The 23914-nt window shown below is 47.1% G+C and overlaps 3 protein-coding genes across 4 annotated transcripts; 1 reads left to right on the forward strand and 2 right to left on the reverse strand.

The window, feature by feature from the left end:
• Positions 1-1236: 1236 nt before the first annotated feature.
• On the reverse strand, positions 1237-8428 carry LOC135806404 (uncharacterized). Its single transcript, XM_065320582.1, has 6 exons — positions 7598-8428; positions 6290-6391; positions 5825-5872; positions 3344-4937; positions 2404-2461; positions 1237-1803 (listed from the first exon to the last, which is right to left on the reverse strand). Exons 1-6 carry the CDS (start codon positions 7656-7658, stop codon positions 1753-1755), a joined length of 1914 nt encoding a protein of 637 aa, XP_065176654.1. The 5' UTR covers positions 7659-8428; the 3' UTR covers positions 1237-1752.
• A 7381-nt stretch (positions 8429-15809) lies between these two features.
• Positions 15810-22417, forward strand: LOC135806405 (uncharacterized). 2 transcript variants are annotated; one of them, XM_065320584.1, is made up of 5 exons: positions 15810-16208; positions 18012-19313; positions 19659-19705; positions 20124-20283; positions 21140-22417. In XM_065320584.1, exons 2-5 carry the CDS (start codon positions 18060-18062, stop codon positions 21356-21358), a joined length of 1680 nt encoding a protein of 559 aa, XP_065176656.1. In that variant the 5' UTR covers positions 15810-16208; positions 18012-18059; the 3' UTR covers positions 21359-22417. The 2 variants fall into 2 exon arrangements, with proteins under 2 accessions (XP_065176656.1, XP_065176655.1); XM_065320583.1 differs by having other exon boundaries at positions 15810-16198.
• A 259-nt stretch (positions 22418-22676) lies between these two features.
• LOC135808646 (uncharacterized) lies at positions 22677-23165 on the reverse strand. Its single transcript, XM_065321873.1, has one exon. It carries the CDS (start codon positions 23163-23165, stop codon positions 22677-22679), a length of 489 nt encoding a protein of 162 aa, XP_065177945.1.
• Between the last annotated feature and the right edge of the window lie 749 nt (positions 23166-23914).

Consider the following 23914-nt stretch of genomic DNA (forward strand, 5'->3'; position numbering starts at 1 on the left):
TCACCCACTTACTGAGGTGTGGTGAGCCCATGAGTGGGATCATTTCAAGTCCACCCTAGTTTCGGGATTTCAGGGGGTGTCGGCCATTGGGTGGTTCAATGGTCAATTGAGTCATATTTCCAAGATTCCTTTTGAGTCTCTCTCCCCTCTCCCGGGGAGACCCACGTGACCAGTTTTGGCAGTGAGCAAGTCCAAGTGTGTGTGTGTGTGTGTGTGTGTGTGTGTCCCATATGGTGCAGTGGTATGTGCAGCGATTTCCAATCGATAGGTTGCGGGTTCGATTCCCGACGATTATGGTCACACACGTCTTTCTTCTCTTTCTAAGACTCTTCCTGACTTTTCTTTCATTCTCCTGGGTGGTTACCAACAGCCAGTGCATGCCGGAGTATGTGGAGTATGTGGTGTGATGTGTGTGCGGGAAAAAAGAAAAAGAAAAAAGACCAAAAATAGGGATTCACTGGCCAGAAAAAGTCACTTCAAATAGCTGTATGGTGTAGACCAGGCTGAATAGTGACGGTCAATTCTTCAGCCTTGCAAGCTGTTGAATGGTGCAATCCCAGCACAAGTTGCTATGGCATCTGCCGTAGCATTGCTATCATCGCCTCCGGCGATGGGCGTCAAAGGTCAAAGGTGTGTGTGTCAGACATCGGTCGCTTCTGCCATTGTCTTCGCTGGCTTGGTCACGTTGCCAGGATGGATTCCAGCCGTCTCCCCAAGCAGGTCCTCTTCGGGGAACTTCCGTCGCGGTGCCCCAGTCATGGCCCCAGGAAGAGATGGCGTGATGTCGCTAGATCTGACCTGGCCGTGGCGGGGATACCGGAAAGTGACTGGTATGATGTGGCACAAGGCAGGGGAGAGTGGAGAAAGTTAGTTGTCTCGTCCTCCTCCGCCAGGGCCAGCGAAGAGTTTTCAGTGCATGTGTGGACGAACATTTCGCCGGGCGGGTGACTTGAAGCGTCACCCCCCATATTGCTCAGCTCGCACGCTATCATTGCACTAGCGATTGGCGTCCAGGGTCCAATGTGTGTGTGTGTGTGTGTGTGTTTTGTGTGTGTGTGTGTGTACGTGTGTGTGTATGTGTGTCAATGCGTGGATAACATAACCCCATGCATCAAAAATTATAATGTATTGTATGCAGTGGATTTTTAACTGCGCTGCTCCAATTGGGAAATGTCCAAGATATGTTTCTGATGAAGCGCTGACACTAAAAATTAAAAGTGAACCGGATGCAGGCAATTGGTTTCGTATTCTTCATTCATCATAGGAAATTTTGTTGGGTTTAGTTCGTAACTACAAGTACAAGTTCAGGGGTAACAGTGCTCTCAACTCCTTATGGAAGGATCGGCCCACAACATGACGACACAAGCATAGGCTGTGCCTAGTCCATGACCAGCGAATAAAGTATTGTTACAAATGCTATCAAATGAGCCAGCCATCTGGTGACGCCAGCCATATATTACAGTAGCTTTTTACCATTCATTTATTTTCCATTGGAAGCCATGCAAGAACATGATCAGATCACAACAAATATCACAGTTTAGATCAATCTCAGACTGTTAGAAACTCTTCCGTGAGACCTAACTACTGGAACACTTCATCGTGAGCTGCATAGCAACAGTGTTATTGAGCCACATGCATGCTGATCAACTCCGATGATGCTAATGCTGCGTTCAGCAGAATGCCATCATCATGCCATTGTGGTTTGGGGCCTCACTCAGACCTTCTGAGTAGATTTTGTAATTTATCTTCCTATCATGATGTCAGAGACGCGAGTAGTTTGTCAATCTCCACTGACATATCCTCCTATGTCAACCAGAAAGACACACACGCACACACACACACATACATACACACACACACACACACACACACACACACACACACACACACAGGCACACCCATAGACACACACAAACACGCCGCATATGTCAACCATGCTCAACTCTCTCTCTCTCTCTCTCTCTCTCTCTCTCTCTCTCTCTCTCTCTCTCTCTATCTATCTATCTCTCCGGCTTTCTCTCCCCAAACAGTCTCGTTGCTTAGACGGTTGGAATGCGGTAGTACATGTAAGAGGGGCTGCGTGAAACCATGGCTGGAAACAGCCTAAACAGCCTGGCATTGTGCAGGAGCCGATTCCAGGAAACTCATCTATATCAAGTTGTACAAGTAAGTGTAAGGCTATACTAAATATTGCTTTTTAAGGTATTTGCCACCCTTGCATGATAACCTATTAAAAAAATTCAGTAAATTTCAATCTGTGGGTGAGTGAGGAGCAAATAGATATGTCGGCCAGGATACTGGTCTGGCTCAAGTTGGGCCAGTTGGTCCGGCTCCCGGACGCCCATGTACTCTGAACACTGAGTGACTGTCCCGGAACACATCACCACGCATGCTTTTCCTTACCTGCGGTAGGTTGTATGGGTTGTTGTCCATGTGGCGCCGGCATATTTGCTCAATCACCCTGCAACAAGTACCATTAATTATACATGTGAACATGGTAGAACGTAATGACAGAATTTCCGCCACCATCACAGAAATGCTAAGCAATACATGCAACTTGTTTTAAAAAAAATGCAAAATATACTTGTACTGTATGATATTTCTCCACCCTCACAAGCAGCTTGTCACTGTCAAGCCAAAACACTGCATAGCCGTTGCATCCGACGACATGGTACATGTTTGCTGGTCCAACGAAGTGCCTTACTCCGCTCAACCAAGGTGCGTGTGTGTGTATGACTGTGTATGTGTGGTGTAAAGTATCATCGATGGCAATGTGATGCACCCATGTCCAATGCAGACCCAGCGGAACCAGTCCGGTTGCTTTCGCCATGGCCGGACCAACCTTTTGCCGGCCAATGTGTGTTTACTGCTGAGAGGTCATGTGCAGCCGTAATATCATACACAGAGTATGAAACCGGGCTAGGGTGTGACCGGACCAATCTAAAAACTGCTTCCTGGTCCTACAATTGCAGCTGGAAGGAATTAAGCCATGCATACCCTGAGCGAAGGTTCCGCTGGATGGCAATAGCATGGATGACAATTCTGGATTGAGGAAGCTACGCATAGTTCCATACATTTGAACAAAACCGTAACACAAATTTCTAAACCTATCATAGTACAGTCAGACCTCGCATAACCGCACACATCCGTTTTCCACAAAAATATCCGGATTGGCGAGGGAACCGGGTAATCGAACACCGGTTTTGTTGGATGCATCATGTATGCTGTACATCTGTAACCACCTATTTTCTTCCGGATGGCGAGGGATCCGGATAAAAGAGGGCCGGATAAGCGAGGTCTGACTACACTACTTCAGTCCAGTCACTGGTACTTCAGTACTTACGTCTGTGTGGTTGTGCCTCTCTGTACAATCTCCTGCGTGATCGTACTGATGAATGCCAAAAGTACATTCTCTTTAGACTGACTGGCATCCGATGAGCCTTGGATATGCCTGGGTTCAAGGTTCGCCATGCTTGATCTCGTAGCAGCATGTTCCCGATGGCCGGTTAGTGCATCTCTCTGCTGGTATGATCTGCCAAACTCTCTGCCCGGCTGCCAAAGCGGGTCAAGATTCTGCGGGATTGGAAAGTGGCTACTATCATTGTGATGTCTTGTGGTATGACTGCTGCTGCTTGTTTGCTGTCTGTAGCCCAAGAGGATGCTATCAGCACTCTCCACTTTGCGCTTGGAATGCACATTGGAAGCATCCGTACTTGCCGGCTGATTTAAGGACTGAGCTGACGCTGCATCATTGTCTGTCTCTTTGATACTAGGTTGGTTTGATTTTATAGGTAAATCCTCTTCACAACCTGCACCAGCGCTGGATGCCGCATCTTTCATTCGGCGGTTCGGCTTTGTGCAACTTTCCTGCATTTGGGTAGATAGCATCACTGATGGTGCATCAGCATCGGCCTCCTCGATATTTCCAGCAGGTGGATGCTCGTCATTTGGTTCAGCAACTTGACCACTATCATGCCCACCACCATGTTTACCCGCACTACTGGCATGGAGCTCATCTTCGGCACATCCATCGCTATCCTTGTCCTCTTCAGTGCTATCACCGCTTGACTCATCCATGCTATCTTCCGTAGCAGTACTGTCACGGTCATCTGTATGTGCCGACAGCTTCGCTCTGGCTGCACTTCTAGTTGAAGTCAGAGACTCGACATCACCACTGTCATCATGATCATCATCACTACAACTACCGCTGTCATGCTCCCCTGTGCTAGCATTACCATCATGATCTTCACCGCCTTCACATGCACCAGGTTGTGACGCGTGCCGGCTCTGTGACTGAGATATGCCCTGCTGCTTTCCCCCAGTTGGTGACTGCTTCACCGGAGGATTCGACAATGGACTAGATCTGGATGGCAATTGTGCTTGGCGAGATTGCACTCTCCCAGCTACCGTCCGCGTCTTGTCCACCTTGAGCTGGTTGTCTTGGCGATATGGCGCGGGAACAGGCACATGGCTAGCGGGTCGGATAGCCCCGGTTACGTCAGAGAACGTTGATGTGCCTCCTACAGACTTCCAAGCCTGGCCGTGAAACCTGCTACCGTTGGGTTGTGCTGGTGTAGACTTGCTAACAGACTTCTTCGCTGTGGAAGTGGCTGGTTTTCGCTGACCAGCTGAGTCAAACCTTGATGTGGAGGCATGGGTCATTCCACTGCCTGGAAGCTCTTTGCTGGAGTGTTTGGAGTGCGTAGTTATTGCTTCGCATGTAGCCAGGGCATGGGTTCGGGTAACCTCATGACTACGACGATGCTGGCTATGACTTTTCTGCTTCCCATCAACACGTGGGTGCTCCTGTGCACCGGCTGGATGAATGGTTGAGGTGCCTGTCCGCTGCGTCCGTTGTGATTGTCTTGAGTGTCCATGATCGTACTGCAATGACTTTGTTTCCTCTTCTCTCAGCTGTTTCATGAGGCGTTCTTGAACTGCCGGAGCACAATACAGCATTTCAAAAGCAGGAAATCAAAAGCGAACATTACAATGAATGTGCCAGAGATGTGCATTCTAGAGATGTTCTAGCATGGCTAGTACTTGTAATAACACTGGACTGGTTCTGACTAAGAGTATATACATGTACCCCCCCCCCCAACACACACACACACACACACACACACACACACACACACACACACATGTATCCATACACACACACACACACACACACACACACACACACCTCAGACCTGCCCATCGCGGAAGCGATGATAGCGAACATCTATGTTAGACATAGCAACTTGTGCTGGGATTACACCATTCAACAGCTTGCAAGGCTGATGAATTGACCGCCACTATTTTTAGCCTGGTATCCACCACACAGCTGATTGAAGTGACTTTTTCTGGCCAGTGAATCCCTATTTTTCATTTTTCCATTTTTTTTCTTTTTCTTCTTTTTTTTCCCACACACACACACACACACACACACACACACACACACACACACACACACACACACACACACACACACACACACACACACACACACACACATACACACACCTCAGACCTCAGACATGCCCATCGTGTAAGCGATGATAGCGAACAGCTATGTTAGACATAGCAACTTGTGCTGGGATTACACCATTCAACAGCTTGCAAGGCTGATGAATTGACCGCCACTATTTTCTAGCCTGGTATCCACCACACAGCTGATTGAAATGGCTTTTTCTGGCCAGTGAATCCCTTTTATTTTACCACACACACATACACACCATGCACATGGTCATACTTGCAAGCCCATGGATGAGAGGACTGTGATCCACGAGTACTTCTGATTCTAACGGACACACCATACACAACATTGTACTTAGCATACCTCGTACGGACATAAGATGTCCAGCCGGAAGACCACAGTCGACCACACCTGAGCATGTACATGCACATTATTCCATCATGTTAGCACGCACAGAGCTCTCCTTCTCACCACCACCACCATCAGTTAGCACGCGCTTCAATATTCTAACACGAGAGATTAGAAAACCGTAGCCGATTATTTTGATACAGTTTGAAACAATCGAACTTTGCAAGGTTGCTGGATTATTGTTTGCATCCTGCAGCAAATGCTACCCGGCTGCTAGGCTTTGGAAATGCTCTGACCTTGAATTTGGACAGGTCCAAATTCTTGCCTTAATACTAGTAAATGTATGCTCCTGTACTACAGAACAAAACGCTAAAGGTACACAAACAAGAATTCTGTCCAAAGATTCGCAGATCCGACGGCTACAGAAGGACTTAGGTTTGAGCTCAGCCTAGTGCAACAGTCAATGCGGCACTGGCTTACATTTAGCAGATGCAACGCGTCTGTAGTGCGTTGCCAGTGCACTCTGCAGCAGATGCTGACCACCCACAGTCAAGTGAGATGGAGTGATACCTGATGATTTGCCTGTGTGGGAGAGCAGAATGTAGGAAATGTGGAAGTTTTCACATTGCATGTATCTGTATACTTTTTTTATGGAGGTGCCGGCTCACATGATCTTCTCAAAATGCACAACATATCGAACTGAAATATTTCAATTGCTATTTTTCAAGGATTATTCGCATACCCTAATCCTCCTACCCAGTTTCAAGTCATGTCATGTGGGCTCTGCACTGTAGACATCTTTCTATTTCACAAATCTTTCCGAGGCATAGTCAATCCTGAATTCTTTTTACCTGTGTACTTGATGAGAAGGCAATGATGAAAGTACGTACATGTACATGTACCCGCTACCGTCTTTACAAACTGGGAACAGAGTAACATGTTAATAACTACCGTAGAATCCCGCGGATAAGCCCATGGGCTTATCTGTTTCACAAGGACATTTCAGTGGGCTTATACAAGAACATGGGCTTATACGCGGGCATGGGCTTATAGTTATACGCTGATACTCACATTGTGCTATATAAAAGTACCAAGGAAGTGAGAACTACATTGCTGAAAGCCACTGTGCAAACAAAAACAACGGATGATTGTGTTGAATGTACAAAAAATGTACATGGTGCGACCAAGAGTCCATAATTTATGGACTCTTGGTACGAATTAGGCCCATGGCCTTGTAGGACGAAGCCTTGCGATGTTCGAACTTTCCCTGGGCTTATGCGCGAGCATGGGCTTATACGCGGGATTCTACAGTATACGAAGTCACAACAATTATTGTTGTGACTTCGTATGTCATGTGTAGGCGATCGTCAGACAAGTCGGAAACGCAACATACAAATAATTGTTCTATTCTGTTCCCAGTGTGTGAGAGGCTCTGGACTTTGTGCATCGACTTGATCAAGTACTAGTATGGCAGAAACACCATCACGGTGTACGTATCGTATTCTGCATTTTGTATTTACAGATATTGGTATATGCGCAGACAGAAGAGCAAGCAGTTGCGGTTTCGTAACTCTGAGTTTCACTAACTGAATCGATCATCAGACGAAAATTGATACTTCGATTGAATTTTCGTCAAATGATCGATTCAGTTCGTGAAACTCAGAGTTACGAAACCGCAACTGCTCGGTCTTCTGTCTGTGTGTTTCACTCTTTGCCTTCGGCAAATTGAGCCTTATGCGGACGGTGGATGAACCTCACGTGGGTATATGCGCTAACTGCTAAGCGTACCTTTCTGCTGTACGGTGATGACGTGTGAGCGGTTGGGTAGTCCATGTTTCACCTGCTCCATACTACCAGAACAAGGTACACAGTCAGTGAAGTGCACCAAATGCTGCCACCTCCTTAGCCTGTACTGCAGCGTGCTGGCTCTGGCAGTACTCCAGGTACTCCTCTCTCACAGTCTCAGTTTCTGTGACTACTACTAGTACTAGTGCTGTGTGGCAATGCGGACTATGACTGGATGACTGTATGACTGGATGACTTTATGACTGGATGAGTCAGTTGCAGCACTGCACCATACTACTACTCTGTTCAGTCAGATTTCATCTTGTGGACTTGATGCCAATAGGCAAATACTACACACGCCATGACTTTCAACAGAGTCCGCCGACTTTTCACTGGTCAGGTCTAGGCGCCACTCTGTCCAAGTGCAACTAACTAATGTGTAACTGTTACTTTACGACTTTAGCCAAGGATGAGGGTGCAGTCACGTCATCATACGAAGTCCACAACCGCTAGCAGTGCTGCACGTAGCCTGGTGACCAGTGGCAGTGGCAGTGCGCACATGCACATGTACATCATTCTAATACATGTAGTTCCCAGTAACTAAATTCTTTGCCTGCAAGACTACACTTTGCAAAAATCAGGTCACGGCCACGCGCTCCGGCATGTAGGCCATAGGAGGAAGCAAAACTTCTACAAGACTACAATCATCAGATCATGTACAAGTCATGTACCATGATGGACAGGCTAGGCTACATCTACGACTCTCCCAGAAAACACGAGGAGCTCTTTCAATGAAAGAACCCTATCATCCTATTTATCGATTCGACTTTGTCCGGCTGATACCCCTGTTGACCATGGTTGACAGTATAGTACTGACTACTGTTGTGTGCATGCATGCAGGCAGTGCCCGATCGTCGACTCCCTGTTTTCACACAATGCCGTTGCCAAGACTGAGTAACTAAGTAACACAGATGGTTTGTGGGTTGTTGCTATCACTCGCGTGTCGTCCGGTTCGAGGGCCCAGCGCGGCAGCAGGCAAGGGAGTACTAAAAACAACGTTTTTTAGTACTCCCTGTTCACTGAGCAGATATGCGTATCCGGATATCGGTAGATCTACGTATACGGTCAGCACTCTTGTCGTATACGGTAAAGACAGGCCGCGCCGGGGCCGGGGCCGGAGCTGGTAGTATAGCTGTAGATATACCACAGTCCGTATCCACGTTTCGCCAGCAGAATTTTAGTTTTGAAAAAGCAATCAAAATAATAATAATTGCTTGAATAGAAATACACGATCGCTGTAACGATGGATGTGGACAGATTTGTATTTGGTGCGTCCGTCACGGCATCTTTTGCGGCGGGAGTGGTGGTAGGATGGCAGGGATCGTCTTTGCGTCGACGTTGGTTACGATTTTGGCAAGACTATTATCGTAAAAAGCAGATAAATGTAGACGAAAAGCTCGCTTCAAGCTAAATTGAAGACTGTGTGGAGTCTTGTGATCCTATGACGACATTCAAGGTACGCTCTACAATGGCATTATCGCTGATAACTGATAAGTATATCCACCTCTAGGGACTCCCGAAAGCACTCATGGTTTGAGTACGATACATGCTGTCTGTGTCTCTCCAATCCATATCCATAATGACATTATGTTCTGCCAAGAGTACACAACCCATGTACTCTTGGTACTGCGCCAGCATACTATTCGGAGACTTTTAATTTTGTAAGTTAGTTTGCTGTTGCTACACTGCCATGATAACCGTGACGTGAGTCGAGTGGTAAATAAAATTTTAAAATAAATTGATGAGAGAGAGAGAGAGAGAGAGAGAGAGAGAGAGAGAGAGAGAGAGAGAGAGAGAGAGAGAGAGGGAGAGAGAGAGAGAGAGAGAGAGAGAGAGAGAGAGAGAGAGAGAGAGAGAGAGAGAGAGAGAGAGAGAGAGAGAGACTACCAGCTCCGGACCCTTGCTTGTTCTTCAACTAGGTCATTATCATGATGATACGGATACCGTACTTCCGGCAACACTGGCCGGCGTGCTTAGTAGTTTGCGAGCCCTGGAATTTCAGACGCGTGGCAATAAGAGACCGGCGCCGATTCCAGAAAATATGGCAACTCATTTTGTGAAGGTAGCCGAGTTGGTGCTTATAATTATTAGTCACATGGTACGAGGTTCAAATGAATTCCAGGGGTTCAGCGGGATTCGAACTGGCCCTGATTCATTGCATGCAGTCCTACAGTATACATTGTACACATGCTAGGATTCTATCATTGAATATCCCTCTTTGAGTACATGTGTGGTATATAACGGTGAACGCTCACGCTGCCAGCCCTCTGCGGAGGGCACTACAGTCCATTTCAAAACTATAGACGCGTAGGGTTTTTGAAATATTTCAAATTTGGCTGGAGCTTTTTGAGAATAGTTTTCGGAATATTGCTCAGGTCCGCTCCACAATTACTCTCATATAGTTTCTAAACAATTGGATAACAGACGCCCAATTTGGAAATTTTTATGCACAAAGTGATCACAGATTTGATGTGGTATAGATGCTGGCATAACGGTTTTTACCTAGGTACGCGTCTATAGTTTTGAAATGGACTGTACAGTTGGCTCATGTAGCCTGAATGTTGTCGAGCATCACTGTATGTTCAAGTTTTCATGGTTGTATGTAGTAAGTTGTAACATTAGCTTTGATCAAGACCTGCGTGAAGAGATTATACATGTACATATGCAGGCTATTATGCCGCTCTTTAGTTGTGGAATTTGAAATTGGGATGTTCTCCTATTCTACAGTAAGACAATGTTTTGTCGTGTATTTATGAGTGCTCAAAAACGTATCATAATAGGAAGAGTAAAAATGAGCTCCCGTAACTGTGCAGCTTTGCATATGGTTTCTCTGATGGAGAAAACTCACATCACAGTCATGTTTCAGGTACGTATGTTTCGTACTATGTACAGTGCTGCTACTGTAAGACATGTTATTATAACGAGTCGCAAATTTAACGATTGTCCAAAATTCACAGGTTAACAAGAAGATATGTTAACGATCTTGCAGTATTCTGCCATATCCACACACAGCATATATGAAGCAGTACGGCTTCAACGGATCTTATTATAACGAAGAAATGTCGTCCGTTAAAACGTTAGATTTGCTTCCTCGTTATATATACATGTCTTACAGTAAATGAAATCCAGTCGCGTCACTCAAGTATGCGCCGGATTTTGTGCAGCCCTACCTGTGAACACTGGGCTGCGAAGGAGTGCAAGGTGCAAATCTGAGTGACGTGACTGGATTTCATTGAGCAGCACTGTACAACGAGGGATAGCGTGTTTGCAATCCAAATATCTGCCATGGTCCTGATGGGCAGAGTGTGTTTCTGTCAGGGAGGGCAATTTTTTACTCCGCTGCTCGCTAAAAACGTCCTGGGAACGTACAGCGGTAACACTACACAGCGTGATATGAGTTTTCACCGTCGGTGCACCCCATATAAAGGGTATCAGGAGTTGCACACTCTTTTGGGAGCTTTATAATAATTATTGTACTCTTAATAGTAGTACATGCATGCAACAGTAGAAGGGAGATTCTCTAGATACATGTACACCGAGACTTCCTTCGCATTCCCCATTCTAGAAAATATGTTTGCGTGTCTGTGTATCTGTCTGTTCACGTGCCAATGTCTGCAGAAAGTATAATGGATAGAGTAGCACCTGGCTTTCCTGCTGTGAACCATCTCAGGCAAGGTGTGCATTCGACTGTTTGCGCTGTTGCTGTCCAGTTGCTCAGCACATGAGTATGCTGCATTGTGATGATGAATAATTATTCTTGCTGTGCAAGATACCCCCGCACCCTTACAAGTAGATGCATATGCTTGGTGGGCACATGCGGGTACCCTCAGAATCTGCTGGCTCAGGCCCTACCTACCATTGTCTTTTTCAGCGTATTAGATTTGAATGAAGCCCAGTAAGCTGCTTTCCAACCGGTGCGTGCTTTTAAGATTATGCTCTGCCCTTGTTGGGTTGCCAGTTTGGCAGTGTGTTTAGGCACATTTTATTTCATACTTCAGCTGTGTGCGCTAGAAGTTACTATGATTTCGGCAACAGTTCATAATTTGGTTACGGATTCTTACTTTCTGTAAAAAAGGGCAGTTTTGGCATTCCTTCACAGCATACAGTAGTATTTTAAAAATGTGCAGGGACATGTTTGCTTGTACGACGCTTCGCACAGTTTCATTGAAGCATAAATTCAACTTGTACAAGTAAGCGATACCAAGAGTACATAGTCCCCAAGAACATGCACCTCCAGTCTATGGGATCTGTGATGGCAGAAGTTTCAGATCGCTCACCGCCGGTGTGGCAAACCTGTGCACACTATTTGTACTCTGTGCATGATAGCTTTGGGTACAATTTGCTTGTGGTCGCTTTTCAGTTTTCACGGTTTGCCACCATAACCTATTGAACCATGCCATGTAATGTGAAACTTTGCCGGTGCAGCACTGCGTAGAGATTGTAGAAGTCTCTACACGCTTTTTGGAGTTCCATGATCTGCTCCTTGATCCTTGAGGGTGGTGGTGTTCCTTGAGGCTTCCTACAGATGCAAAACATGGTTGAACCAAGGGCATGATCGATTGGGCAAATCCCGAGCAAGTGCGCTCCGTGAATTTTTACACGCTTTTGGGGTAAAACGTACTCTTGATCGAACATTTTTTTGCCAAACAGCTTGAGCCTCTTGTACGGGCAAAATAACACATTTGTGAAGCATCAACACAATTACATACTTGCACTCGACTACGAGTACCCCACAGTCACCATTCCTGGCATGTCTTGAGTGACTGCATGGTTGCACTTGGTGTACATGGCATGCTCCCATACCAGACACATACAATCATGTGGTGTACAGGACGTGAGCCTGAGATGGTCTCCTTATCCAGGCCAGCAGACAGTATTACATTTTGACTGGACATATTTTGTACATGACTGTAATACATTAACTGGTTTGAGGAAAAGACACAAACGGGAAAAGTCTGAAGAAAAAATTGGCTGTCGCCACCAGGATTCGAACCAGGCCAGCGATGCTCTAACCACTGAGGTATTAGGTGTAGCCGTCATTCCAGCAGAGTACATGCAATAACGTTACAATAATGTAGTATAAAGTAAACACCTCTTCGACTGACTCACGCTGCTATCTGGTGTTCACGAGGTGTTTGTCGCGCTGGAAACGGAGCGTCACAGGCTCTGTAAGTTTGTATCCCTGGTGATTAGATGTTTGTGCCTGGACAGCACTATACATGTATAAGTGGTGCTCCTCAGGCACAATCTTCCTCAGCCTACTCAGGCTCAACTGATGAGGGGTGAATTCCCCGAAACACTGTGTATTCACTATTGAACAGGGAGTGGTGCTTTCTTGCAGGTTTGCCGAGTCGAAGGTTCGATGGACTTCTCGTGTTCTCTGGATGGCAGTCGTGAGTCAGTCAAGTGTCAAGTTGTCGGCGGAATAGCGCGAGCTCCAGTGTGGGAGCAAACCCATTCCTAAACAAAATCATTGCCGAAGTCGCAACCTCTATTTCGTACCTCTTCGACTGATTAATCATAATGGTAGTAACACTGTTTATTCAAAGCTCCACATAAAAGGGTTAAATAATCATTAATTATCCGAATAGTCGTCCTCCCGCCGCTCCATCCGCGCAGCTGGGATAGCTACAGGTGGTCGTCTGATCAAAGACGTGGTCGATTACTAGTATCCTATTTTGGTCATGTACCGATCACGAGACCCGAGCTGACTGTCCCGATCCCGAGACCCGAGCTGACTGTCCCGATCCGTGCATAAACCATTGTAAACCATGGTAAACAGGCACTCGCACGGGTGACTCGCCAGAGTCGCCACTCGGTCATTTGTGTCACACAATGCCAATGCGTGACACATGCATTATCATGCATGTATGACACACGCGAGTGCGCGTCTAGTCTGCGCGACTGCGCGTGCCTGTTGAATACTGGGTCATTTGTGTCACACAATGCCAATGCCGCGACACATCATGACATGACGACATGTCGACATGCCACCGAGTGCGCAACTGCGCGAATGCGCGTGCCTGTTGCCTGTCATTTGTGTCATGTCACACAATGCCAATGCATGAACAATGCATTATCACTCCCCCCTCACGTGACCGCGGACTCCTGCATATACACTCACACAATAACCACACAACTGTTTGGGGATAGCGCGCTTATTGTATTATGCCAAACTTGACACGCTGAGTCCAGCTTGACTCAGCTGAGTCCCTAACTGCAATTTACTGCTCTAACATGAAGCCGTGCCTGGAAGAAGGGAAAGAGCGAAAAGAAAAAAAAAATTCTGGCCTTCTGCAAGCAATAGCAAGTAATGAGTGACGGCTGTGTAAAGTCGCACAACCATGCAGTCGACCGGATGATGGTGAGTGTCCGGCACACATCTTGCTCTGCTGCTCCACCTGCGCATACCTGATACGGTGGTGCGCTTACGGGCGGGCTGCCTGGGCCCCAGAAGCCTCCTTGATGCGCCGCGGAGTGCCGTCGAAGCACCTGTATCACTTCGGTGATCCAAATGCGAATGCAGCCTTGCCGGTCGCCCGCCGGCCTGCCGCCTACGCGACCAGCCTGAGACTGGCCCTGCCGCATTTGGCGCTTCTAAACGCTGCGATCCGGTAGACAGCTCACTGGGCTGCCAAATACGTGACTGGCTTGAGGACAGTTCCATACTGGGCAGGGCGCCCAGCTCAGGTCGCACGCCGTAGCGGCGTGAGCTGGGCGCGGTGAGGGTTGGTGATAACTACAGTTTCCTCCTTCCTCCTCCGGAAACTTCCATTTATCATGCATGTATGACACAAATTTAATGACCGAGTCACGCGAGTGCGCGACTGCGCGTGCCTGTTGTGGCTGATTACTGCATAAACAGCTAGCTGCACTAGGTCATTTGTGTCACACAATGCCAATGCCGCAATGCGTGACATAGGCCTTGACGGATTATGCTAGCATAATTTTTCGCATAATTCCTACCAAAATCGAATAATCGCATAATTCGAGGCTAATTGCATACGAATCGCATAAATAATTGGAATAATCCGCCTGTTCGCATCAAATAATTCCATACAGTTGTACAGTCATGTTCTACAAGTACAAGTAGATGCACCAGGAAGTCGTAGGTTTACGACTCCCTTGATAACATGTCCAGTCCACTACAATCAGTGACGGCAAGAGTACATAAACCAAAAAAAGTACTCTTGGTGACGGTCGTAGCTACAATTGTAGGTCGGACGGCGCGTTGACCCCGTTGAACTTTTGCTACTAGTACAGTACAACGCCCTATACAAAAAATCCCCCTGTTATTTTGCACAGAACCATCATATACATTAGCAGCATATGTGAGCATAATGCGGCATAATTATGATAACTTTTAGCATAAAAATAGCATAATTCTGCCATTTTTTCAGCAATGCGAAAAGCATAATTTCACGAAAATATTAGCATAATCCGTCAAGGCCTAGCGTGACACATCATGACATGCCACTGAGTGCGCGACTGCGCGAGTGCGCGTGCCTGTTGAATACAATAATAATTATTATTAGGGAGGTTTCGCTCTACGTAATTACGTATGAAAATCCGTATGTCGTACGCGCCGGGGAGCGAGGGCAACTTTCATACGTAAATCTCTCTACGGATTTCCGTAGGAAAGCTCTTTCCTACGTTGGGTCCTCCGTAGGACTTTTTGAAATATTTTTTCGCTTTTGTCCATGGCAACATTCAAGCCGCGCGAAACACAAGGTACACACACCGTACACCACATGCAAAATATAATGGAAAATGCGGTTTCGGTTCACGGTGCATGCGGCGGGCGCATGCAGCCAACGCGTCTTCAAAGCAACAACGCGTGTTTAGCAGTTGTGGAGAAATCACGTAGAGCGAAACCCAATGGCCAACAGCTCTGATTTTTCCGTATGAAAATTCCGTGCAGTTCATACGTTATTTTCATACGTAATTCCGTAGAGCGAAACCTCCCTATTATTATGTACTACCTGGTACTACTAGCTCGCCACTAGCACTGGGTCATTTGTGTCACACCAATGCGTGAACATGCATTATCATGCATTTGTGACACAAATGACCGAGTGCCCATTCCAAGTAAAGAAGTGGACTGTGGAGTGCAGCTCGACGCTCGTCCTAGATAAGATATAACTTATAATATAAGATACAGTCATGATGATGTAGCTAGATCGATCCTTGGCTAGGCTTGTACTGTTGTTGCTGGTTGGCGGGATCTCAGCATTAGTATGCGTCCTAGTCTGCTAGAACTAACTACTTTGCTGTTTTCCTCTTTTGAGGGGCGACGGGTGTACATGTAGGTGATGTCTTGCTGCTAAGTCCTTACAATAATATTTTGTATTGCCACGAGGACTACTGCTAGCCTGCTACTAGCCGGTATTCAAAATTTTAATGGTGAATAGCAGTACCAGTAGTCAGATTGTGCAATGAATGTTTGAGCAAAGTCGTGACGACCGCTGGGAAATCAACCATCAGACGTTGAGTTCCGTTCGCATGGGCTATGGTTTTGAACAAGAAGTGCTACAAGTCCAATAGGTGAGTTCGAGTAAGTGTCACTCATATCATTAGGAAAATCTCAGAGCGCTAGCGGTCTCCTTGGCCTCTCGCCTCGGTGAGCTTGGCGAGGCATGTCGAGAGTTGTGTTATGTGGCAGTGAACGTAGGTGCGCGCTCGATCCTGTGTGCTTGCGCTGGGAAGTGTGATTGAGGATCCTTGTGCAATTCCAAGTCTGAGTCTGATCGGCCGGAGTACGAGTCGCCCGTGTCGTCTGTGACCAGCATGCCACCAGTGTCACAATGACCATCCACATGTTCTTCTTCTTGCTGGTCTTGGCTTGGCCTTAGTCGCTGGACCACTGTCTGGCAGTCGACTGTGGAGCAAACGGCTAACGTATGTCAGACTCACAGTTCGTGTGCTCTGGACCTTGAAGGCAGAACGAGAAGGAAGGAACCCTGGATGGAAACCATTGGCATTGATAACCTGGGAGTGACACCGAACTCCTTGGGACCCTGGTTACATCGTAGTCTACTCCACGGGGAACCGATTCACTAAAATATTTTAAAATTATTCTGAAACATAATTATTATGCTTATAGGCTTATGGTTGTGTCTTCCATGAGTCTCTGTCCTGGACACCGGTCTAGACTACTAGAGTAGACTCAACTTCTCAAGGTTTTTCTCTGTCCCCGGTGGCAGTAATCAGTGTGGAGTCTGTACTGGTGTTGACCGGGTAATCCTGGCATGAACTTACAAGCGTGGTCATGTGAAACGTGCTGAACAAAAGACTCCAGAGACTAGTCTACTGTCTAGAGTAGTACTACTAGTAGTAGAGAGGCAACAAGTCACGAAATCACCATGGTGTGAAATCCGCTACCGCACAATGCACAAAACAATAGTACATACAGCAGTACTAGTCAGTAGTGTGCAAAGGAGTGTAGAGAGTAGAGTGCAGACCTGCACTGGAACGCAGACAGACCGTACTACAGACTACAGTAAGATCGGGCGCCGAAGAACACCTCGCCGAAGAACACCCAGGCTGGAAAACTGGCAAAATTTAAGAACAGTCCAGGCTAGAATTATCAGATTTAAGAACACTTTTAAAATTTGGAACATTGTACATGTATGGGAGGTGAGTACATGTCATGTACACGTACGTGTAAACAGTAACTGCTACATGTACAGTCATTCCCATTTACGCCACCCACTAGTTTAGAAGTACATGACAATCATAGTCATTGCACTACATGTACAATCATGTACATGTACATGACAAACGTCATGACGTCACTCGACTCGCCGCGCGGGTACGGGTGTGAACAAGAACGGTCTGGCTAGAATCAAAAATTTAAGAACTTTCCTAGGCTGCGCTCCAGCCCCTGCGTTCTTCGGCGCCCGATCTTACTGTACTAGTACTACTACTAGTACTGGGCATTGTTGAAAAGTAGTGACTCATCCATCCCGCGTGACATTGTGTTCCTCTTTATGACATAATCATTGAGCTATGCCTCTCCCAGACATACAGTACTAGACTGCAGTAGACCACACTCCTACTACTAGACCACAGTCAGGCGACAGCAAAGATGATTAGTACATTGTGTTATGTGGACTAAGGTGTTTTAGGTGGTGTGATTTCCAGCAGTGTGAGGATTCATGTGCATAATGTTGTGTTCTATCTTGGCTTGTGTCCCTGGAAGTGGAAGGAACTGGCAGCATTAGCATAGAAGGAGCTTCGCTCTCGCTGGGAAAATGGAAAGTGAAGCAGCTAGCCCAATAGCGTAGTAGCTTTTTCATTGTTACAACAAAGATTTAAAAGCCGTTCTTGCTTGTCCCTCTGACCATTTGCTGCACAGGTTGTTATTCTACACTAGTATCCTGGTGTGTTGACGGAACCAAACAAGATGGCCGCTTACATGGGTATACTGTATGAGTTTGGGCGCCTGGCTCATTTCCGTGGCTACTGTTGCTGTGGTGGTGTTGACTACAACAAGTGGGACGAGCTGTGTGCAGAGCGGCGCAGTGCGGAAGGCTGCCTCGTCCACCGCAGTGGCTACTGTTGTTGTCATTTCAAAGCCAAGTTCAGTGAGGATGTGCCGAGCATTGCAGCCGAACTGTCGAAAGCACTGGATCAGGATCAACGTACCTCAGAATCAAATCTGCCTCCTTCATCAGCCGTTGGCGTTGAAGGAAACCATGATGGAGACAATAACGCTGCTCCGCGAGTCGATCCAGGGAGCAATGCAGATGCCGCAGCAGCTGTACGTGCACCAGTAATCACGGAGCAGCTACCAGCTAGCCCGAGGACCAAGACCCAACGCTGGAAGCCTAGCACTATGCATGGTGACTGTGCTTACTGTGGTATAGCTGGTGACAACGAGACATCCTCATCGTCAGAGGATGACATACACGCCCCGGTGCTGTCGAATGCAAGCGCAGCTGCAGTGCCCATGACTGACACTGATGTTGTTACTGCTATTCCTGCAGATGCTGTTCCTGCCTGGTTCATGTCCAATACCAAGGAGGAAGCCGGTATTGATCCGATTGGTAGCTCCAGCCCCATACCATTGTCTCCACCATCGTCACGAAGCAACTCTCCGTCGCCCACTTCTGGCAGCACTGGTTCAGATGTGTCTGATGAGGAAGCTGACATTGGTGCCAGTCCTACTGCTGAATATCCGGTTCTGTACTCGGAGCAATCCGTCCAGGGTGACTCTCCGCTGCTTGCCCAAAAGTCTCCGGAGACCGCAGTCAGTGATGCAGCTGCTGACCTACCCGTCAGAGTATCATCGACCGAGAGTGATAATGATGATCGGCCAACACTTGTAACATGTAACACGTCCAGTGAGCAGCAGTCACAGCTGGCATATGCAGATCGTGACTACTGCCCACCTTCGGATGTCCACACCAGGGAGACAGGTGACCAGTCTGAGCCAGCATCACCACATGAAGTTCCAACAGAACTATCGACCGAGGGATTGTGGGAGACCATCAGAAAGTTGGAAAAGATCATCAGCGAGAATCGGTATCAGGATATGCGGCAAACACAGACCAAAGTGGGTGAGCAGGAGGTTATTGAGAGGCGTACAAAAGACCTAATCCGTGAAACTTCGGAGGTACGCGAGGAGAAGGGCAAACTTGGCGCTTTGCTTGAAAAGGTAGGCTTTCACGAGACCCACACCCACCGATGCCTGTACGCACATGCACAAACACACACGGACACACGCACACACATCATCTCCCTCCACACGCATGCACATACCACATCTCCCCGGTTATAAGTAGCACTCGATTATAAGTCGCAGCCAGGTTTGCAAGTCACACCCCCATTTTACCCTAGCATTTTAATGTAAAAAGGCGTGACTTATATTCGGGAAAATACGGTACACAGTACACACACACTGTGAATGAGGTATGTGTAATTGTGCTTTGAAGTTGGAACGTAGGTAGTTGTTGTAAAGCGTGTTTCTATCTTTGCTACGACTGTCTTGCCTTTTGCTCAGGTTCAACGTGATGAAGCTGTATGGAATATCATGAATAGCACTCTCCGGTACGTATTCTCCTTATGTAAACAAACTGCTGGTTTAGCCAGCGTATTTCCAGATGTGTGCTTGTACTACTGGCCGTGTGCAAATGCTTCTTTTTTAAAAGGTAGCTCGATAAGAAGTCAAAACTCGTCTTCTGCACATCTTTCTGCGCATCAGGTCACCCCGCTCGCGGCCTGGCCCGAGATCTGTGTGCATGCGCTGCACTAGCTGGCCGTGCAACGGTGCATGCAGTGTATATGTAGGCAACGTAGATCTATGACTCGCCACATACTGGGGCCTGTGTGAAAACACCTGTCGTGAAGTGTTCCAAGGACAGTTGTGGTCAGGCTGCTACTCGTCAGTAATGAGTACTGTGTGTGTGTGTGTGTGTTTGTGCGCGCGCACGCCCGCCACTCCTTTCCTTCCCTGTCACTGTTTTAGGACTGAAATCGAAGCTGCTGTTGGTGTACATCGCACTAATCCAAGCCTGGATCCCACTGAGGCCTTTCAGGAGACGGAACTGGCTGAGCAGCCGGCGGATGCTCCTGTGTTGCAGGTGGTGGGGTCCTCAATGCCGAAGAATGTTGAAACTGACATGAGGGTAAGCAGCAGCAATAGCGTTTTTGTGAATCCTGTTGCTTCTGTTGCTAAACCACTGGCACCAACAGCACCAGCTGCATCAGCAGGTGGGGGTGATGATTGTGAAGCCAGCCTGGCTGTATCAAGTCAACTGGTAAGCTATGGCGTTGAAATCAAGCTGTCGTTATTTGGCATCATCCAGCTGATTGTGCCGTGCCGTGTGTTTATGCGTTACCAGGCAAAACGCATTTGCTAAAATAGAGTTACCTCTCTGCCAGGCTGAATGCTGTACAGGCACTCTTTAGTCTTGACCCTCCGAAGTAGCAAGGGATATAATCATTGTAGGATACGGGTACATTCTGCTCAAACTTTTACTCAGTCAGTGAGCTGATTCCACGTGATACTTCCACTGGTCTTCTGCACGTTACTCCGAAAACAACTTTTTCGAAGCAAGACTTTGTGTTTATTCTTTATACCAACGGGGTGCAAGAGAGTCTTACCTCTGTACTTTTCCATGCCCAGTTCCTTTTCTGCATTGTACACATCATGACTGGACTCAAAGTACTTGAAGCTTACACATTGTCTTTATCACGGTTCATGGATAAAAAAAACAAGAGAAGGACAAAATCGTACGAGTTATGGGTGTTGGCGGCCGTCGTGAGTACCCTCCGGGAACGGACACGATAATTTACTTTTTTTAAACTTTTTTTACGGGTTTTTATCCATAATTACATTGGCTCACCATCCGAGTTAGAATTGTCTGTTACTACATGATCGTACTTGTATATCCTCACTACTGGGTCCATAGCACTGGGTTCGTAACATTGAGTTTTACACGGAGAATTTTCACCATGATGTTCTGTGTTCATGCTGTTCAGGATGCAACTAGCAAGCCAGCAACTTGGCAAGGGAACAAACATCAAGAACATCAGCCACGTGTGATTTCTAACGCAGTTGGTGCGGCTGTCGGTCCTCTTGGCAAGTTTATGTTCACTGTGGCGACAGCGCGATCCTCCTTTGGCCTGGACATACTGCAGGCAGAGAACGTATCCGAGGCCCTGTCGTCAGGTACAGCTTCTGACTCTCTTGACACATGAGTTACCATGGTTACAACGTGGAGTTCTGCAACACACACCTACCAAGCCTTCTCAAGCACTGAGGGCTTTCTTTTCACATACACACCCACACACACACATACACACACACACCCTCCCCTCGGCTAGTTCAAGTATTTCTTTCGTCAAATACATGCACGCCTACATGACAAGTAATCACATTCACAGTGTATTCCATAGCCCCGGGTAGCCTGTACACTGGGTCCCTTGCACAGTTGCACTGGGTGGCATGTGCGCCATTCAGTGTGCAATTGTGCTGCATAATAAAATTACATGACACGTACATGTACATGACTGAGCTACTTACATGATTGTACTGCATCACGCTACATGTTCAAAATAGCAGGTCAATGCCAGCTACTAGTTAGTTATCCGACACCCCGGCTCCTGTTCTGGTTATCCGACACCCCGGCTCCTGTTCTGGTTATCCGACACCCCGGCTCCTGTTCTGGCAGTCTGTGGCGGAGGCGGATCAGGTCAAAAGAATTGTTTTGCAGTTAATGCCATGTTCTTGCAATTTTTGGTACTGTTTACCCGCATACTGTGCATGCAAGCACATGATCTGTACTGTTTACCTGCATACTATGTGTGCGCCAAACACTTCCACACTATGTGTGCGTCAAACATTTCCACACTATGTGTGCTAAATCTAGAAAGCTTCTTTCAATTCCTTGCCCTAGGCTTGGGCAGCTTCGACCTGCCCAAGAACCGCGATCTTCTTCAAAGAATGATTTCATTTCCTTTGCCTCATGCTTCAGCTCAGATAAAAGCTGTCATAGAAGAGACAAGGAAAGTTTGATTATCCTACTTCAAAGTAGTAACAAGATCTCATAAACCACACCGTTTTCAACATTAGTCAGTGTATCTTTCCACACCGTTTTCAACAGTGGTCCGTGTATCTTCCTTAGTCTAGGCTGTTCTTGTCTCTCCTGCCGCTCACAAATTCCATAGTCATGATCTCTTCTTCTTCTTCGGTAACTACAAGTCATAATAAATATGAAAATGACTGTGAGAGTACAGTGTACATGTAGTAGAAACTTAGATCAGTTTCTCCAGTTGCAAGAACTGGATAGCTTCTGATGGTTGTGTGAGAATTGCCTCCCTGACTGATGTGAAGGTACATAGACGTGTACCTGCTCGACTGCTGTGTCTGGCAGGGCAAGCTAGCAGGAGGTGGGCAGCATCATCAACTGTTCCAGGACAGTGAGTGCAGTCGGGTGAAGGTGCCGCCTCAATCTGGAACAAGTACTTGTTCAGCAGGCTGCAATGGCCAGTGAGCAGCTGATTGAGGATGGTGGTCTCATGCCCGGGGATGGAGGGCTGCGAAACTTGCTGGTGTTGAGTAATGGCCGGGGGTATGCGGTTGCAGACCGAATTGAAGCCTTGGCAGCTTGGATAGGTAGCTGAACCTGGGCCTGTACACACTGTCACCATTCCGCGCAAGGCGATCCGCCTTGTCATTGAGAGCAACACCGCAGTGGCTGCTGATCCAGACAAGGTTGATGGAATGAGCCTTCCGAGCAACCTCTGTCAGAGCATCGAACGCAGCAATGGTGTCTGGGCTGATCCTGTATGGGTCTCCACGGAGGGCATCTACGAGGGAGAGGCTGTCAGTGACCAGCACAACGTCCGTCTCCATGGTGGTAAGGTCGTAGACTGCCCTCAGGCCAGCTGCTGCTGCTGCTACTTCGGCAGTGAAGGATGTTGCGACAGCGCCAGCTGGTAGACACCCAGACAGTATCTCTGACCGCTGGGTTGCAGTAGTCATCATGTGATCTCCAGCTGCCATTTCTTTTGTCTACGTGATTTCTGTTTTCACTGTTGGCGTGCATTATGCTTCTCAGTACTGTACTGGTGGTGATGTTACGCCAAAGTTCTGTCTTTGAGCGTGTGGTCATAAGGCCATGGTAGTAATTATCTTTGATTCTCAAGTACGCGCGCACCGATTTTTGGCGGCGCACCGACGATTTTTATTCTATTTTTCTATGCATGCATATGCGCGCATGAAAATGGTCAATGCGAAAGGCATGAATCAGGGAGTAGTAAAATACCGGTATTTTTCTACTCCCTGGGCCTGAATATAATGAACATGTGACCATATACATATGACCAAGAGTCCATAACCCATGGACTCTTGATAATTATGACTGTGTACGTGTGACCCTATCTTTGGAAATAAAAAAATTGTGGGAAATAAAATAAAAAATCGCTCGCTCGCACCGATTTTCACAGGCTCATGACCTTTATTTATTTATTTATTTATTTATTTATTCAACATCTCCTGGCCCGTCCGAAGACTGCCAATAAACATGAGAGGTCAGGTGATAGCCAACCACGGCAAGCTAAAAGGGAAAAAAAGAAAAAGAAAGATGCTGTCAGAGAGGGAAAGGAGATAGGGAGAGAAAAAAGAAAGGGAGGCACATTAATAATACATGGGATCACTTCGGATGAGACAGTGTGGAAAGCTGGACTGTGAATTTCCTGATATCCTGGCATGTCTTAATGCTAGTAGGCAGGTTAGACCAAAGGGAGTATGCT

This window comes from Sycon ciliatum, chromosome 1 (assembly GCF_964019385.1).
Source record: "Sycon ciliatum chromosome 1, ocSycCili1.1, whole genome shotgun sequence".
In the NCBI taxonomy this organism is placed as follows: domain Eukaryota; kingdom Metazoa; phylum Porifera; class Calcarea; order Leucosolenida; family Sycettidae; genus Sycon; species Sycon ciliatum.

Excerpts from the sequence above, each read along its gene's own strand:
- LOC135806404 (XM_065320582.1), bottom strand. The coding sequence starts at position 7,658 with ATGGAGCAGGTGAAACATGGACTACCCAACCGCTCACACGTCATCACC. Across the intron at positions 4,938-5,824 it reads ACATCTTATGTCCGTACGAG|TTCAAGAACGCCTCATGAAA; the intron begins GTATGCTAAGTA and ends GTGCTCCGGCAG. Across the intron at positions 1,804-2,403 it reads ACCCATACAACCTACCGCAG|GAGGATATGTCAGTGGAGAT; the intron begins GTAAGGAAAAGC and ends TGGTTGACATAG.
- LOC135806405 (XM_065320584.1), top strand. The coding sequence starts at position 18,060 with ATGGCCGCTTACATGGGTATACTGTATGAGTTTGGGCGCCTGGCTCAT. Across the intron at positions 19,706-20,123 it reads ATCATGAATAGCACTCTCCG|GACTGAAATCGAAGCTGCTG; the intron begins GTACGTATTCTC and ends TCACTGTTTTAG. Across the intron at positions 20,284-21,139 it reads ATGTTGAAACTGACATGAGG|GATGCAACTAGCAAGCCAGC; the intron begins GTAAGCAGCAGC and ends CATGCTGTTCAG.
- LOC135808646 (XM_065321873.1), bottom strand. The coding sequence starts at position 23,165 with ATGGCAGCTGGAGATCACATGATGACTACTGCAACCCAGCGGTCAGAG.